Here is a 16947-nt window from a genome sequence, read left to right on the forward strand (position 1 = left end):
TACTCTTCTTTCTTTTCCTTCTTTTCATCAGTACCGTTCAGGAATTTTCTTTTTTTTTTTCTTCTTCCTGACCTAATTTCAAAGTTCACCTTAAGTTTACAACGTTCAGTGTAATGGCTTTGTTTTGTCATCCATTGCTTTAGATTCGTGTTCTTGTGTCTATTAGTCTGTTAGCACTGGAAGAGATATAGAAGACAGGAACAGGGAAAATTTTATTAATGCAAAGAAGAGGGATGGAGAAAGAGAAATGAAGAAAAATATATTAAAACACTATTTAAACACCATACAACACATTCCACAAGTAATCGAAACCACAAATAACACACAATCACTAGATATGTCCCTCCTATCACCCAGAATCTTGATAACAGCGAAACTTACACAATACGATGACTTCAAACAAAAATCGTGCGTCTGGCAGCGGTGGGAGCAGCGTGTGTCTGCCATGACGTCACGCACTGCACCGCCGTGTGGGGAGGCTTACGTCACGCGGGGGATCGATCGTGACGCAAGATGTTATTAAGTGTTATTGACGCATTATTGACCTGGAGTGGCCAGCAGGGGGTGAGGAAGGGATTCAGAGGTGTCACTGTCATCCCCGTAGAGAGAGATTGAGTTTGAGCGAAGTTGAGAGAGAGAGAGAGAGAGAGAGAGAGAGAGAGAGAGAGAGAGAGAGAGAGATTTTCAAGATTAGTTTTTTCCATCATTCTGTTATCTTACTAATAATGATAAGGAGAAAGGAGAGAAAGATAAAAGAATGAGGGAATGGAAGAGGAGTAAAAAAATACAAAAAATTAGAAGCAAGAACAGAATAAGCCAAAAGAATGGAATAGAATAGAATAAATCAGAATAGGAGAATAAGAGAAAACAAAGACAACCTGAAAGAGAAAGGAGAGAGACAGGAAAACAGGAATAACAAGGTGAGTGAGAGAGAAAAGGATGCAAGACAGAGGAGGAGGAACAAGGTAGAGGGAGGGAGGGAGGGAGGGAGAGGGGAAGGAAGGAGACAATATGAAGATCTCACCAAAGCTCTGAAAGTAATCGACATTATTGGAGGTCTCTTGTCTTGCGCCACTGTACGCTACCTGACCTCTCACCGCCACCACCACCACCACCGCCTCCACGACACGTTTTTCATCCTTCACAACCGTTTCTCTTCACATCTTTCTCTTTTCTCTCTTGTTACCATTTTTTTTTCTTTTGCCTCGTTTTATCGTATTCTTTTTTCTAGTTAGGCTATAAAATTTCTTTTTATACTTTTTTCATTAAACTCTTCTTTGATAAACCATAAATCAGTCTATGAACAATATTTTCAAAGTTATTGTTTATTAGTGTAAAAATAGCTTAAAAATTAATTAATACCTAAGGAAATGTGTAAGCATTGTATAGAAAGTCACATTTATAAGTTTCATCTTTATTTACATCATTTACAAAGACAAAACTAACAATCTCAACCTTCTTTACATTTTCTTTGATCCACACCTTCCAATGCTTCGTAAACCTTCACTTTAGAACCTTCAAGCACTCCACCTCCATCAGATCCTGCAACACACACACACACACACACACACACACACACACACACACACTTGCATAAAACCGGTATCGCTTCCCTTATATCACTGGTAACACTGTTTCTCTTCTTCGGGTCTGCAGCGAAACACTTGCAATGATTCACTAAGCTAGATGAGACTTTAACTACACACTTCCGACCGCTGCAACACTTCGCTTGACTTTAGAATCTGCAATAGTTCAATTTTGTTTTTCTTTCGTTTTCTTTTCCAATACTTCAACTCCAGAAAAAACGATGACTTTCTAAATTTAAGCGTAGCGGAATCTCAGTTTTTCCAAGTGTCTCCAATACTTCGACTCTTAAATTTAAACCTCATGAAATTTGAGTTTTTCCACGCAAATATTTCAGTTTCTCTAATATTTCAACTCTTAAAAACAAGTAACATTTCAGTTTAAGAAAGAATATTTACGTTTTTTTTTTTTCATCCTTTAAACATTTCTACTTAGAGTCTCTCAAACCTTTTATTTCGAGAACTCGCAAAATAGCTTTCTAAAATATTAGATTCTCCCTTACTTCGATCAGCACTCCAGAACTCACTGCAGATGAGAATATAGTACTTAACAATACAAGGAGCCCGGACAACACACCAGGGCTTCCTTAAAACACCAGAACTTTAGAGAGAGACAGAAGGAATAATCAGAGAGAGAACTAGAGACAAACTGACAGCTGATAAAGAGGAACCAGAGAGAGACAGACAGACAGACAGAGAGAAGTGACAGATGTAGACACGAGAAAAGAAACAGAAGAGATGAGCCAGAGAGAAACAAGACGAGAGACAAGACTAGACGACAAAACGAGACTAGAAAAAGATTTAACAAAAAACAACTTCAACAATTATTAGATAACAACATTAGGTCAGCTTAAGGCTTGGAGGACTGACCTAACATAACAGCCTAGGAAGAAGAAGAGGAGGAAGAAGAGGAGGAAGAGGAGGAGGTACAGACAAGAATAACAAGACGAAGGAGATTTAACACAAAAAAAATCCTTCCAACAAGAATCAGATAACAATATTAGGTAAAATTAAGGCCCACAGTGACCTGACATAACAGACTAACAAGAGGAGGTCAACCACTGCATAGCCTCTTTCTTGACCTCCTGAATAGTCTCGTCATTGGTCAGGATTGAGATCGCCAGCTGGGTCAAGAGGCGGTCACTGTAGTAGGCTCGGCTTGGGAAGAGACCCTCCATAAAGCCAATGTGACCCCCGCGAGAGGTCACCACCAACGCCACGTGACTGGACCTCTGCGCAGCTTCTATTGGCAGCACTAAGAAGGAAGTTCAAGGTTAGAGTTGTTGACCTTACTTAACCGAAAAGGATATGAGTAATTTTTTCTATTTATTCATTTTTTTTCTTTTATCTAACCTCTTCAGTATCATGACGCGTTTTCATATTCATTCTGTTTACTATTAAGCAATTTTATACAGCTTCAGAAACTTATGTAGGGGATTGAAATAGTGAAGACTGTGGCCATTAATTTTCTGACCTCCATAGACTCTTAATAATATCAATAAAATCGTCTAATCGTACACAAAACTCATGGTAGAAATGTGTCCCAGTACTGAAGGAGTTAAACGAGAAAATAATGTGAATATAAGACGAACAAAGTAAGAGAAGGTTATTTGATGGCTAAACTTAACCTCATAAAAGGGAAAACGAATAAATACTTAACCCCTTCAGTACCAGGACACATGTGATACGATTAGAATAATAAAATCTCTGGCCATTAATCTTCTGACTTCTGTAGACACTTCCTAATGTAAAAAAAAAAAAAAAAGTCTAATCATACACACAAATCAAGGTAAAAATTTGTCTCAGTACTGAAGGAATTAAAAGAATAAGAGGAAGAAGAAATAAAAGAATATAACCTGACAAAAGAACTACAAAAACAATCAATACAATACAAAAACAACAACAACAACAACAACAACAACAACAACAACAAATTTAACCCCCTTCAGTACTATGCCGCGTTTCCAAATTCATTCTGCTCACTATTTTGGCGATTTTATACAGCTTCAGAAACTCATATGGGGGGCTAAAGCAGTGAAGACTCTGCCATTAATCTCCCGACCTCCATAGACCCTTCCTAATGTAAATGAAATCGTCTAATCCCGCCAAAAATTCATGATAAAATGCGTTCCAATACTAGAGTTAAACCACCACTAAACCAAAACAAGAAAATGAGAAAGTGTACGGTACTTGGCATGGGCTGGAAGGGATCGTCGGCAGCGTTGAGGCAGAACAGCGGCACTCTGATTCTGTCCAGGTGGTTGTGGAGGCTGGAGCACCTGTAGTAGTCGTCTGCGTCTCGAAACCGAACTGGCGAGCCGTGAACCGTGTGTCAAACTCCCTCATCGTCTTGCTCTGCGGGTGGAGGTGGTAGTAGTAGTAGTAGTAGTAGTAGTAGTAGTAGTAGTAGTAGTAGCAGTAGTAGTAGCAGTGGTAGTAGTAGTAGTAGTAGTAGTAGTAGTAGTAGTAGTAGTAGTAGTAGTAGTAGTAGTAGCAGTAGTAGTAGTAGCAGTAGTAGTAGTAGTAGTAGTAGTAGTAGTAGTAGTAGTAGTAGTAGTAGTAGTAGTAGTAGTAGTAGTAGTAGTAATTTCTTTCTCCTAATTTTACTGCTATTTCAGGTGTTATTAGTGCTGCTGCTGCTACTACTACTACTACTACTACTACTACTACTACTACTATTAATGCTACCGCTACTACTATTTTCGTCTTCCCTCTCCTTTTACCATTATTGCTGCTATTGCTATCACCATAATATAATTTTATCTTATTTTTAGTCTGCAAATTTCCGTCAAAAGAACATATTGTAGAAGAAAAAAAAAGAGGAAAAGGGGAAGAAGAGAAAGAAAAAAAAAAAAAGAAGAGAAAAAGAAAAAGAAGTAGAAAGAGAGTCTGGAAAAAAAAAAAAAAAAAAGCCAAAAGGATTATCTACAAATGAGGAATAAGTGCCTTGAAACCTACCCCCACCACCACCACCACCACCACCACTAACGTCAACACACCTTCACCACATCATCCAGGTTCCAGTCATGGTCGCCGCCCGCTAGCTGGTAACTGAAGGAGTCGGCGAGCTCACACAGGCAGGAAGCGAGGTACTTGTTGAGCAGAAGGTTACAGATTGGCCTCTCCATCCCCCGCAGCCCCTCCACCATATTCCAAGGCACCGAGACCACTGCTGCTGCCGCCACCTTCTCTGCAGCAGCCTCGCCTCTCGTCGCCAAGTAGTTTCCAGTGATGAGTCTGTGGGTTTGGATGCTTTCTGTGGTTTCTTGTGGGTTTTAAGTCTTTCTATTTAATTTTGTGGGGTTTTCAAGTGTTACAGGGTTAGTTTATGCGTTTAAATGCCTTCTGTGGTTGTCCTGTTGAGTTCAAGTCTTTCTGTCTATTTTTGTGTGGTTTTGAAGTTTTACCGGATTAATTTATGGGTTTGGATGCATTTTGTGGTTATCTTGTACGTTTTAAGTCTTTCTATGGGTTTGGATGCATGCATTTTGTGGTTATCTTGTAGGATTTAAGTCTTTCTATTCTGATGCTTTTATGAGGTTAATTTATGAGTCTGGCAGCTTTCTGTGGCTACCTATTGAGTTTGTAAGTCTTCGTATAGCTAGTTTTGTGGGTTCTGATGTTTTACCGGGGTTAGTTTATGGGTTTAAATGCTTTCTGTGGTTGTCTTGAGAGTTTAAAGGCTTTCTATGGCTAGTTTTCTCGGGTTCTGAAGTTCCACGGGGTTAGTTTATGGGGTTTGAAGTTCTACGTGACTGATTTTGTGAGTTTTAGTCCTTCATGTCCATTACTCTTAAAGGTTATAAGGGATTTGGAAAGGCAGAAGATAATATGTTTGGGAATTTAAGAATATGGAAAATGATCTTAATTGGTTATAAAATAGTAAATGTGATATAACATAACTAATAAGGGATTTCAGACGTCAAGGTGTACTTTTTAAGGATTCAAAGAACCTAAGAGGAGAAAAGATTATTTAAAAGCGAGTTAATAGGACAAAGTATAGAATTTTTAAGGGTTCAAGAAGTTTAAGAGGAGAGAAGGGGATTGAAGCTAAAAGAGCCTACTTTTTAACTGCATCAGTACTGGGACGCAATTTTACCTTGAGTTTTGGGTATGATTAGACCCTTTTATTGACATTAGGAAGGGTCTATGGAGGGCAGAAGATTAATGGCCTCGGTCTTTACTATTCTAATCTCCGACATAAGTTTCTGAAGCTGTATAAAATCACCAAATAGTAAGCAGAGTGAATATGAAACGCGTCATGGTGCTGAAAGGGTTAAGGATTCAGGGAGTTTAATCTCTTTTGTACGAGGACGCTTTTTCATTTCTATTCTGGTTACCATTTGGCGATTTCATACAGCTTCAGAAACATATGTTGAGATTAGAATAGTAAAGACTCTGACCATTAATCTTTTGACCTCCATAGACTCTTCCTAATGCAAATAAAATGGTCAAATAATATAAAAAAATCAAGGTAAAAAATGCGTCTCAGTATTGAAGGACTAATAAGGAGGCCAGAGAGGAAAGGGAAAGAGGAACACTGACCCGCCAAGAGAGATACCGATGATGAACAGAGGGATCCCCTTCCGTGTCGCCTTCAGGTAGTCCAGCGCCTCCTCCAGATCGTCACTGTTCGCGGCGCAATACGTCCTGGTGGTCTGCGGCGCGCGCACACGCGCACACACACACACACACACACACACACACACACACACACACACACACACACACACACACACATTATTATTATCATTATTACTATTATCATCATTATTATTTTGATATAACTATTATTGGCGGCACAGTACGAGTAGTTGTTGGTTGTAGTAGTAGTAGTAGTAGTAGTAGTAGTAGTAGTAGTAGTAGTAGTAGTAGTAGTTGTAGTTGTTGTGGTTGTTGTTGTTGCTGTTGTTGTTGCTGTTGTTGTTGCTGTTGTTGCTGTTGTTTTAGTAGTAGAAGTAGTAGCAGTAGTAGTCGTAGTAGTAGTAGCAGTAGTAGTAGCAGTAGTAGTAGCAGAAGTAGTAGTAAAAAACAGTAGAACTATTACAGCAACAACAACAATAACAATAACAGTAACACCACCACCACCACCACCACCACAAACATTCCCTTCCTTCCTTCCCTCCTTCCCTCCCTCCCTCCCTCCCTCACACACCTTGACTCCTCCACACCCACACACTCACCAGCAAGGAAAGGCCACCCATGCCCCTGTTATTGAGCACGGCTGAGGTGACGCCCGCCCGCTGCAGCTCCAGAACCACGCCCTTCACGTATTCACTTTGCGAGCTCCCCGTCAGACCAGGAAGCACCAGCACCAGCCCGGGCGGTCCCTTAGTGCCTCCGTCAGCGCCTCCGCCTGTAGCCTCCAACCAGTCCAGACTCACTTGCCCCCCATCCTTCAGTCTTACCACCTCTCTGCCGGGAAGGAGGAACTAGGATGTTGTAGGGTTAGACTGTACATGAATAGTGGATAATATTATGTAATCTGTCACTGGCAAACAAAGATAAGCCTTGAAAACCAGTGTCACGCCAACTATAGAGCCTGTCAAATGTGTGTTTCTCCTGGTGGTCGTGTAGAAATGTTGTTAGTCTGTCACTATAAACCGTAAACCTTCACTTGATAAGCCGTGTAACTACTGAGAGAGAGAGAGAGAGAGAGAGAGAGAGAGAGAGAGTGTGTGGTGTGTGTATGTCCGTCTTATATCCCGTTTTCTTTGTTCAGGATGTCAAACATTACTATCAATCTTTCCTAATTTCGTCATGAAGACCTTTAGAACACACACACACACACACACACACACACACACACACACACACACACTCCCTCTCAGCAAAGACTTTATGATTCTGATAAAGACGTAACAGCAGCAGCAGCAACAACAACAACAACAACAACAACAGCAGCAGCAGTGAGTGTGGCTGACTGACTCTCTCTTGAAGCAGCAAAGACTGGAGAATATGTCCTAAAACCTTGGACTTCTCTATACTAACCCCATGAGCCCCTAGAATGTCTCACCTCCTGTAGTTGATGTCGGGCAGCCTGGCGCGCAGCACAGAAGCCATGATGGTCTGGCAGCGGGACTCATAACACCAGGGCGTGGGCCAGTACCGCTCCTGCAGGATACTCAGGTGCTGCTCCAGGAACCCGCGCCACGCCCCGGGCCGGCACGCCACCAAGGGAACCTGAGGAAGGAGAGACAGCGCCACGCCCTCAGCACACACAGATAGATAAATGTTTAGATAGATATTTCATTGATCGCAGCAGTACACAGCGTAATTCTAATAACCAGTATACTCTAAATAATTGCTCGTGTACATCTTCGCATCCATATTTCTTTATTCATTCTGTTCATCTATCTATTTGTCCATTCACTTTCATCTTAAGCCAATAAAAATCATACGTTTGTTCTTGTAAGCTTGGGTGATTAACTCAGAGATTTGTATCTCTCGCTTTCACACTCACTCACTCACATCCACTCACTAAATACTCAACATGTCGACTCACCATTGCAAATACGCGTAACTTTCCTCACTTTCCATTTTTTCGGCTCTTTCACTTTTCTTACTTCCTCGTCACCGCTTTCTAAACTAACATACGTATATACACACTTACTTACTCACGTACTCTCACTCATATGAAAAGATAGCAGATGATAGGAAGGTTAAACTACTACTACTACTACTACTACTACTACTACTACTACTACTACTACTACTACTACTACTACTACTACTGCTACTACTACTTCTACTACTACTACTACTACTGCATTGCACGTATACACTTACAAGCTGAATAACAGAAGAGCAAAAATGTATAAGAAAAAAATTCCTTCACGCAATAACGATACAACAACGATACTACTACTACTACTACTACTACTACTACTACTACTACTAACACGCCGTGATATCAATTGCATAACGTAATTCATATTTTAATTCCCATGCAACTTTTCTTTTTCCAATACAATACCTTTCTACCTACTCCATTTCCTCCTACTCTTTCTCCACGTCCTCCTCCTCTTCCTCCTCCTCTTCCTTATGTAACATCACGTTCTATATCTAAACGAAATGCAAACATCATCAAAACTTCAATCCAACTAAATAATGACGAGAAATGTACGGGTATAACTCAAAAAAACCAACCATTATAATTAGAGTCAAGTTTATTACCGAATCATATTTCTTGGTTAACTCCTTCAATACTGGAACGCAACTTTTTCATGAGTTTTGGGTATGGTTATACGATTTAATTGACATTAGGAAGGGTCTATGGAAGTCAGAAGATTAATGGCCACAGTCTTCACTATTTCAATCCCCACATGAGTTTCTGAAGCTGTATAAAATCACCAAATTGTAAGAATGAATATGAAAATGTGTCATGGCAGTGAAGGGGTTAATATCAACTTTTATTAGATCAATTAAAGTGTGAAGATAAAGAATAGTGAAACGTGCTTTTTAATGAAGGTTCGGTTCTGTCAATAGGTACACAAGGAATAAACTAGACCCGTATTTTGAAAAGTTTTGTGCTCATCATTAAAAAAACTCCCAGAGGTGATAAGTCATGTTCCTATGGGTGTTCCTTCAAACTGAAAACCAATACCTCTCACTAGATTACCTCTCCGCCACCCGTCCCCCTCAAAAAAAAAAAAAAAAATAATAATAATAATAATAATAATAACAAATAAAGAAAACCATTAACTTCCACTGAGTTGGTTGAAAAGAAGTCGAGATTGTTTTAAAAGTGCCCTGGAATTCTTACCAAACAACTCGAAGGAACATGAAAGCACTCTTGGAAAAAGATAATCACTTACACTTGAGCTGGTTAGAAAGAAATCCAGAAAACACGTCTGAGTTTTTTTAGAATATCCTCGAAATTCTATGATAAATTATCCCTACAAATATGAAAAACCTCTTGAAAACGCCCAATATAACTTCTACTCAAGCTGGTTAGAAAAGAAATCAAGGTGTGACAGCGAAAGCTTTAAAATACCCCGAAATTTTCATCAAACTACCCCTACGGACACGATAACGCCCTTGAAAACCCCACCATTAACTCCCATTCGTACTGGGTAAACACTTGTCGAGGTAAGACGCAGGAGTGTTTGAGAACACCCCATTAAACTACCGCAGAGATAACGAATCACGCTCTCACTAGGAACATGATAGCACCCTTGAAAACCCTCTTAACCCTTCCTCATCTCACCATCAAGCTCCACTCAGGCCAGAAACAGGTCAAAATAAGACGCAGGAGTGTTTAGAAGGGCCAAGAATACCGCACGAGATTTGGGACTTTCTGCAAGTTTTATGGGGGAGGTCGATGGTTCAACGATTTCCAGTAACGCTAGCTGGAATTCACGACATGCAAGCCTTCCCTTTCAGAACTAACAAATGCCACAGGGAAGGAAGGGAGAAGTTTAGGTTAAGCTAGATTATATTTGGTTAGATTTCCAGTAACGCTATGACTTCGATATATGTAGGGAAGGAAGGTTGCTTGAGATTTAAGTAAAGAAAGAGCTACAAGTGTTTGAGAAAGATGCAGACATATAGGCAGTGCAAAGGGATGAAAAATGACTAAGTTTTTGTATATCCTGTGCCAAAAAAAAGATTTAAGTAAAGGATGGCGGGTGTTTCAGAGAGAGATACAGACAGACAGGAGATAGAGAAGGATGAGAAATGACTTAGTTTTGTATATCCTTTGGTAAGAAAGATTAACGTAAAGGAAGGTTTGTATTTAAGAGATACAGACGAACAGGAAATGCAGGGAGAGGGGATGAAATATAACTCAATTTTTTTTTATATCCTTGCGAAGAAAGATTCACGTAAGAAAGGACTGTGTTTGAGAGAAAGATACAGACAGACAGGAAATGCAGAGGGATGAAAAATATGACTTAACTTTGTATATACCTTGGCAAAAAAAAAAAAAAAAAAAAAGGACTTACTCTAGCATATGCCACAGGGAAAGTAGAAGTTTACGTAGAGACAGACAAAGAGGAAAAGGAGAGAAGTGAAAATATAGCTTAGTTTTATATTTCTCTTGCTAAAAATCAGAAGCGCAATGAGAAATTTAGAAGTGATGGTGCCACGAGTATAATGAACAGAAAGAGAATAAAAATTAATCCCCAAAAAGTTAGCGCGTACCACACAACTTTTCAAACACACAAAATGGACAGACCACATCTATAACATGCCAACAATACACTACACAGAGCAAAGAGACAGTAGCAGCAGTAGTAGCATCATCAGAAGTACCTTGGCGGCATCCAGGAGGTAGTAGATGAGGCAGCCGGCGCCCAGCGTGAGGCCCACCAGCGTCCTCGGCCAGTCGCTGTACCAGTCCATCTCCGCTCCACCTCTGCGCGCCACTGACTGACACCTCGCAGGCTACACCGCTATACCCTCGCCTGGCACACCTTTGCATACACCCTGCACCAGAAAGGGGTGATGAAACACTTGATCTGAGTAAATCATTCGTTACGATGTGTAATTGACAACTGCTACTCTACCACACGTGTTTCAACATTCACTCGCGTTTTTTTTTTTTTCATTTTTTTGCTGAATTCTGACTTGACCACCCTCATAACAGAATGATATAAGCGATAACGTTTGGAAGGGATGTTTATCTTATCGATTTCGAGTTTATTTATGCAAGGTAGAGTTGTTATACCGATATAATCAGACTGAACATTCCAAATCTATACGTATTTGTTTGTCAAGCGTAAATAGCGAAAGTATAATGTTTTCTAGGCATTTTTTTCGTTTATCTATCATTCGAGCATCAATATTCCAGACAGTCTATTGTTGCAAGGTATTTAAACACTAGATAGATACGTGATTCCTGACAGATAAGACTAAGAACAAAAAAAATATCTTGTTTTCTGGGCAGTCTTTCGATTATAGATCTATCTCTATCATATGGGTATCAGAAGTCTTGACAACCCCTGTATTCCCATTTGAATTACACTCGAAAACTCTGTCTTTATGTATTCCTCTAAAGCATCAAAATTAGCAACTAAAATATAGCGTTTTTCTAGTCAAACTTTCGTTGATTTATCACTCAGGAGTTAACATTTCAGCCACTCTATCTGTAATTTCTAGGTGAACCACCCTGAGCACACGAGCTATATACACATTCCTCATAACTCAATATGCTAATGTAAATCACATCAATATTTTTCAGTCACTCGTTCATGCTTTGATGTATTACTCAGGTATTTCACTGTTTCCAGGTAAATCACTCATACCAATACATTTACCACAAGTTTATCATAAGGAACACAACCAAGTATCGATCATTTCTAAGTATATACCACATAAGTATTCATTTTCCACAGATCTTACGAGCATAATTTGTATACACTGAATGCAAAACACGTCTTCAGTATTGCTTCTAGGTATACTGTGTCTTAGACCGCCTGCAAGTGTTGATTTACATGACACGAGCAATCCTATCCCGCATTCTTTGATTATGATTTTCAATGTAGTTCATATAGAAACGCGCATCCTGGCACTGTTTCCAGGTAAGACACACCTAGCGTCATTGCAGACAGCTAAATATTTCAAGATAACACCACTCAGGAACAGAACACGTGGACAGCAACAGCACCTCGACTAGCACTTCTGCAGGAGGAGGGCGGCGGCGTGCGGCAGGAGGGTTCTCAGAGCGTGGTGCTTGATTCACCGTTTGCACGTGTCACCGGCGACCCGCGAGTGCAGCACTGCAGTCACGCCGCCGCTGCCGAGCCCGAGTCAGAAGGGAATGGTGACTGGGGTTATGGTATTATCGACCCGTGGTGTGGTGACTGGCGTGTCTTTACCACTTGCCCTGCCACGCTACGGACCTCCCCCTTGTCTGAGCGGTGAAAGCAAGTGACATGTAGGATATTATCAGACATCCGTTTCCCTCCTCAGGTCTTTGATAGTCATTGTATGTGTGAACTTCCCCGGCAGCTTAGTAGCGCACTGTACGACAATTTGGGCGGCGGCCAACTGACTGACTGGCTGTCCCACTCCCAGGGCTCGCCGCCCCGCCCCACAGCCCGCCGCCCTTCAGTCACTCCCTCGCTAACTGGTGCATTTTCAACACATCCGTCCTCAATGTGGAAGCAACGACTCCATTAAGTGGACGCAGGATTCACTTACGCTTTTTTCGTATTTTCACGTTAATACACAGCATTTCACAACACTGTAATCAAAACACTTTCATTTCACTTCCAACACATCTGCCCACTTAAACGTTTAAGCGAGGGCTCTATTAAGTGCACGCATCATTCACTTAACCGCAATCGTAACTCTTTCAACTCATTCCCACGCGAATAAAGAAAGATATTTACTTCACTGTAGTCTTAACACTTTTATTTCCAAAGCTGACAAAGAAAAACAAACCTAACCTGAGTATTCTTAAAAAATATTTCGCTATTGTGTTCTTTCAAGATCATTTTTAAGACGGTGTTTTACTTTCGCCGTGGAGTATTCAGAGTTTGTTGTCGTAACACTTTCCATCCTCTCAGCATTCAATAAGCAACACTCTCCTCTCTGCTGGTCATCTTTCATTACAGGGAAAGTCTCTCTCACTAGGTTAACTCGCAAACACGTACAGCACAGCCAGTCGCTTCTCTTCCCACTCAGTCGCTTTATCACTCTCAGAACTTCTTTCACCGGTACGTACGTCTACCTTTACTATTATAACACGAACACTACTTCAACATTTCATCTCCAGCTACTACTAAAGAAACATTAACTACTACTACTACTACTACTACTACTACTACTACTACTACTACTACTGCGGCTGCTGCTGCTACTGCTACTACTACTACTACATACGTACAACTAAAACAACAACTACTCTTGAACTACCACCACCACGTCAAGAATGTCAGGCAGATTGCAGTTGCGTTAATATCACTCCTCGTATTACTACCACTGCAATACCTTCACCTCTCGCGTGGTATTGATCAACAAGACAACGGGAAGCCTCGGCCACTCGTCGTCTCTGAGCGTGACCAGCCTTAGCAGGGCTTCTAACTCTGATCCCACCGCTACCAACCAACCCCCTTGTGTACTGTGACCGCGTTTCTTGCATTATCTCCGTATCCAGAATAGCTTTGCTCTCCCCATCATGACTGTTCTTAAAGTCCATACACTGAGATGATCTGCCGGATTTCCAAGAATGTTTCTCCCATCAATAATATGAAAAGCATGTAAATCTGTCGCGAAAACTGTAAAAAACACCCTTTAATATGTGTTGCATATTAAAAACGCCCGTATTGAATAAATTTGCTCTCTCGTGCACCACGATTGTTTTCAAAGGCCACAGAGATGAATTCCTGGGTTCCCAAGAGTGTTTTTCCTGCTCGTATGGAAATCTTCTTAATCTATTATCAGAACCCTTAAAAACATCCTTAAGAAGCAGAGAGAGAGAGAGAGAGAGAGAGAGAGAGAGAGAGAGAGAGAGAGAGAGAGAGAGAGAGAATATGGAAGAGTATTTAAACACACACGTCATTTCACATGCATGTAGTACACACACACACACACACACACACACACACACACACCTAAACTCCTTTAAACCCTCAAACTTATCCCAAAACACACTCAAGACATCACGCAACACCTCAAAATACCAAGAAATGCACTTAGAACCACTAGAAACACACAATATACACCAATATCACACCTACTCCACAATATACACACCACACACACCTACACCCATCAAAACTCAAAAATAACCCAAAACACACTCAAAACACCATGTAACATCTCACAATGCCCCAAGCACACTGAAAACACACCTAAATCCTCAAACATACTTCCACACCACACGCAAGACTCGTAAAATACAGCTAAAAAAAATCTAACGCACACTGAAAACACAAAATGCCAAGACACCCTGCAACACTTAAAACACCCTAAATGCACCCTGAAAACACCAGGATGCATTGTAAAGAACGACAAGATTACAAGGGAGACTTAGCTAAATATTGATGTTTGGTTCTTCCTCTTCTGTTCCTTTTTCTTTTCTTCTTAGTTCTTTTTTGTTTCTCCTTTTCTTTTCTTCCTTCTATTGGTTACATACACACCTGAACCTAGAAACAAATCAAAATAATAGATATTAGGCAAAATATTGAGGAAGTGGAGAGAGTTAAGTATGGTGGCTAGCCTGCTCCTCCTCTTCCTCTATTTCTCCTCTCCTCTTCCTCATCCACCTTTTATTTCTCTTTTCTTCTCCTTCTACTACTACTACCTACACCCCTGAGTCCAAAAACACACGGAAACACGTAGAAATCACTAGATATTAGGCAAAATATTGACGAAGTGGGAGGGCTGGAAAAGAGGCGCCAGCCCGGGGCTATGTTCCCGTTCTCCCTGCCGAGGGAGAACGCGAACAGCGGTGACTCGTCTAAATTACGTAAAAATTAAAAAAATGACTTATAGAAAAAACGAAGCCACGGCCGAATGCCTGATATTTAATGACTTGATAAATACTTAACCTAACATCCAAAACATCAAAACATCTCTAGCCTAACTAGTTTAAAAAAAAAGTCTAAATTAAGTACGTTAAAAGTACAAAATCATTTTCACTTGTAAGTCTGCTAAAACGTCCTGTAAACTCCAGCCATTTTAACACATTTTACGCAGCCTGAGTTATCTTTTGAAACATTCTACGACGAGTTAGACCATATAGTAGGAACGTAAACAAATAAAATAAAATAAAATATGACTTATGTTTGACAGAATTAAACATTACTTCAAAGTCCACATATTTCACTCAATAGATTGATTTCACACTTAAAATAGCATAAGCGATTCTATGATACCATAAAGGCCCAGTTATAGCTTGAAATAAAAAAATCTCCAAATGGAGTTTTGAAATTTTTGACCGTAAGGAAGATATTTATTTACACCATAAAACACCACTAAAAGCCACATATTTACCGGACAGAGACGCGGAAATCACTTCAAAGGCAACAAAATATTTATAGAAACCATAAAAACATGCCATGGAAACGTGATATTATCGTTAGGATGTATATGAAAAAAAAGTATTATGTTATGTTATGTTTATGTTTATGTTAAACACACTCCACGCCCACCACCACCGACACTACTGCCGCCTTCTGTTTGACAGATTGACCCACAGCCGCAGCTGTTTGGCATGGCAGTACGTGCCTATAGTATGAATGTCTATGATAACTATCTATTACTAAATTTATCATCAATAAGATGTTATACTTACACAAATTTCATATACCGATTTATTGGTTATTGTGACTTTTTTTCATTATCATGTCCAGCTCTGGTTATTTGTCAAAGCAGTAAATATTTTACAGCGCGTGTTTGCATCTCCCGTGAGAATAGGAAAAAAAAAAAAAACAGGCGTTTGAAAGATAGACTACGATATTTCTTTTATTCTCTATTTTCATTGCCTCTATTCTTGATGTATATGAATATTTTTGACAATATACCAGGGTGAATTGGTGATTCGTAGAGGAATGTATACATATCTTTTCACGCATATCTATCTTATTTATCTACGAATTTATTTACTTATCTATCTGCCTACCTATCCACTTATCTGTTTACCTATCTATCTATCCATTTACCTACCTATTAACCTATCACATTACCTGTTTATCTGTCTTCACACAGACAAGCAAATGTCAACAAATTGGCATGGATGGGTGGTGGCAAGAGTGTTGAGTGCCGAGGTGTGCATGAGACATGAGTGTTGGTTGTAATACTGGATTGAGTGCAGAGCTGACAAGAGAATTCTCAGTCTTTCATCACTTTTTCTGGTACACTCTTGAACTCCCTGCCTGCTTCCGTATCTCCTTTACATTTTAATGGAAGTAAGGCTGTCACCCCTTAAACATTAGAAAAAAAAAAAAAAAAAATATATATATATATATATATATATATATATATATATATATATATATATATATATATATATATATATATATATATATATATATATATATATATATATATATATATATATATATATATATATATATATATATATATATATATATATATATATATATATATATATATATATATATATATATATATATATATATATATATATATATATATATATATATATATATACCTTCAGAATCAACTATACTCTCTCTCTCTCTCTCTCTCTCTCAACATAATTTTTCTTCGCAGTTATGAGATAAATTAATGTGGGTACGCCGTGCAGTCTGGTGCCTAGGACATCCCCGTGAGGCCCGACAGGATGGTGACAACGAGGCAGTGGGATGTCTCGTCATACTCCTGCCCATCACTCATTCATGCCAGACACACTTGTTACAGACACTATGAGCAATTGAATATATCCTTCATG

General features: G+C 39.6%; 1 protein-coding gene across 1 annotated transcript; it reads right to left on the reverse strand.

Moving 5' to 3' along the window:
- Nucleotides 1-1398: 1398 nt before the first annotated feature.
- LOC123510267 (protein ABHD1-like) lies at nucleotides 1399-12695 on the reverse strand. Its single transcript, XM_045265250.1, is given in 9 exon segments — nucleotides 1399-2838; nucleotides 3774-3884; nucleotides 3887-3938; nucleotides 4583-4820; nucleotides 6129-6241; nucleotides 6767-6998; nucleotides 7600-7766; nucleotides 10839-11012; nucleotides 12193-12695. Coding segments are annotated over 8 exon segments (1218 nt in total). The 5' UTR covers nucleotides 10929-11012; nucleotides 12193-12695; the 3' UTR covers nucleotides 1399-2623.
- Between the last annotated feature and the right edge of the window lie 4252 nt (nucleotides 12696-16947).

This window comes from Portunus trituberculatus, chromosome 28, assembly GCF_017591435.1.
Source record: "Portunus trituberculatus isolate SZX2019 chromosome 28, ASM1759143v1, whole genome shotgun sequence".
NCBI classification, from domain to species: domain Eukaryota; kingdom Metazoa; phylum Arthropoda; class Malacostraca; order Decapoda; family Portunidae; genus Portunus; species Portunus trituberculatus.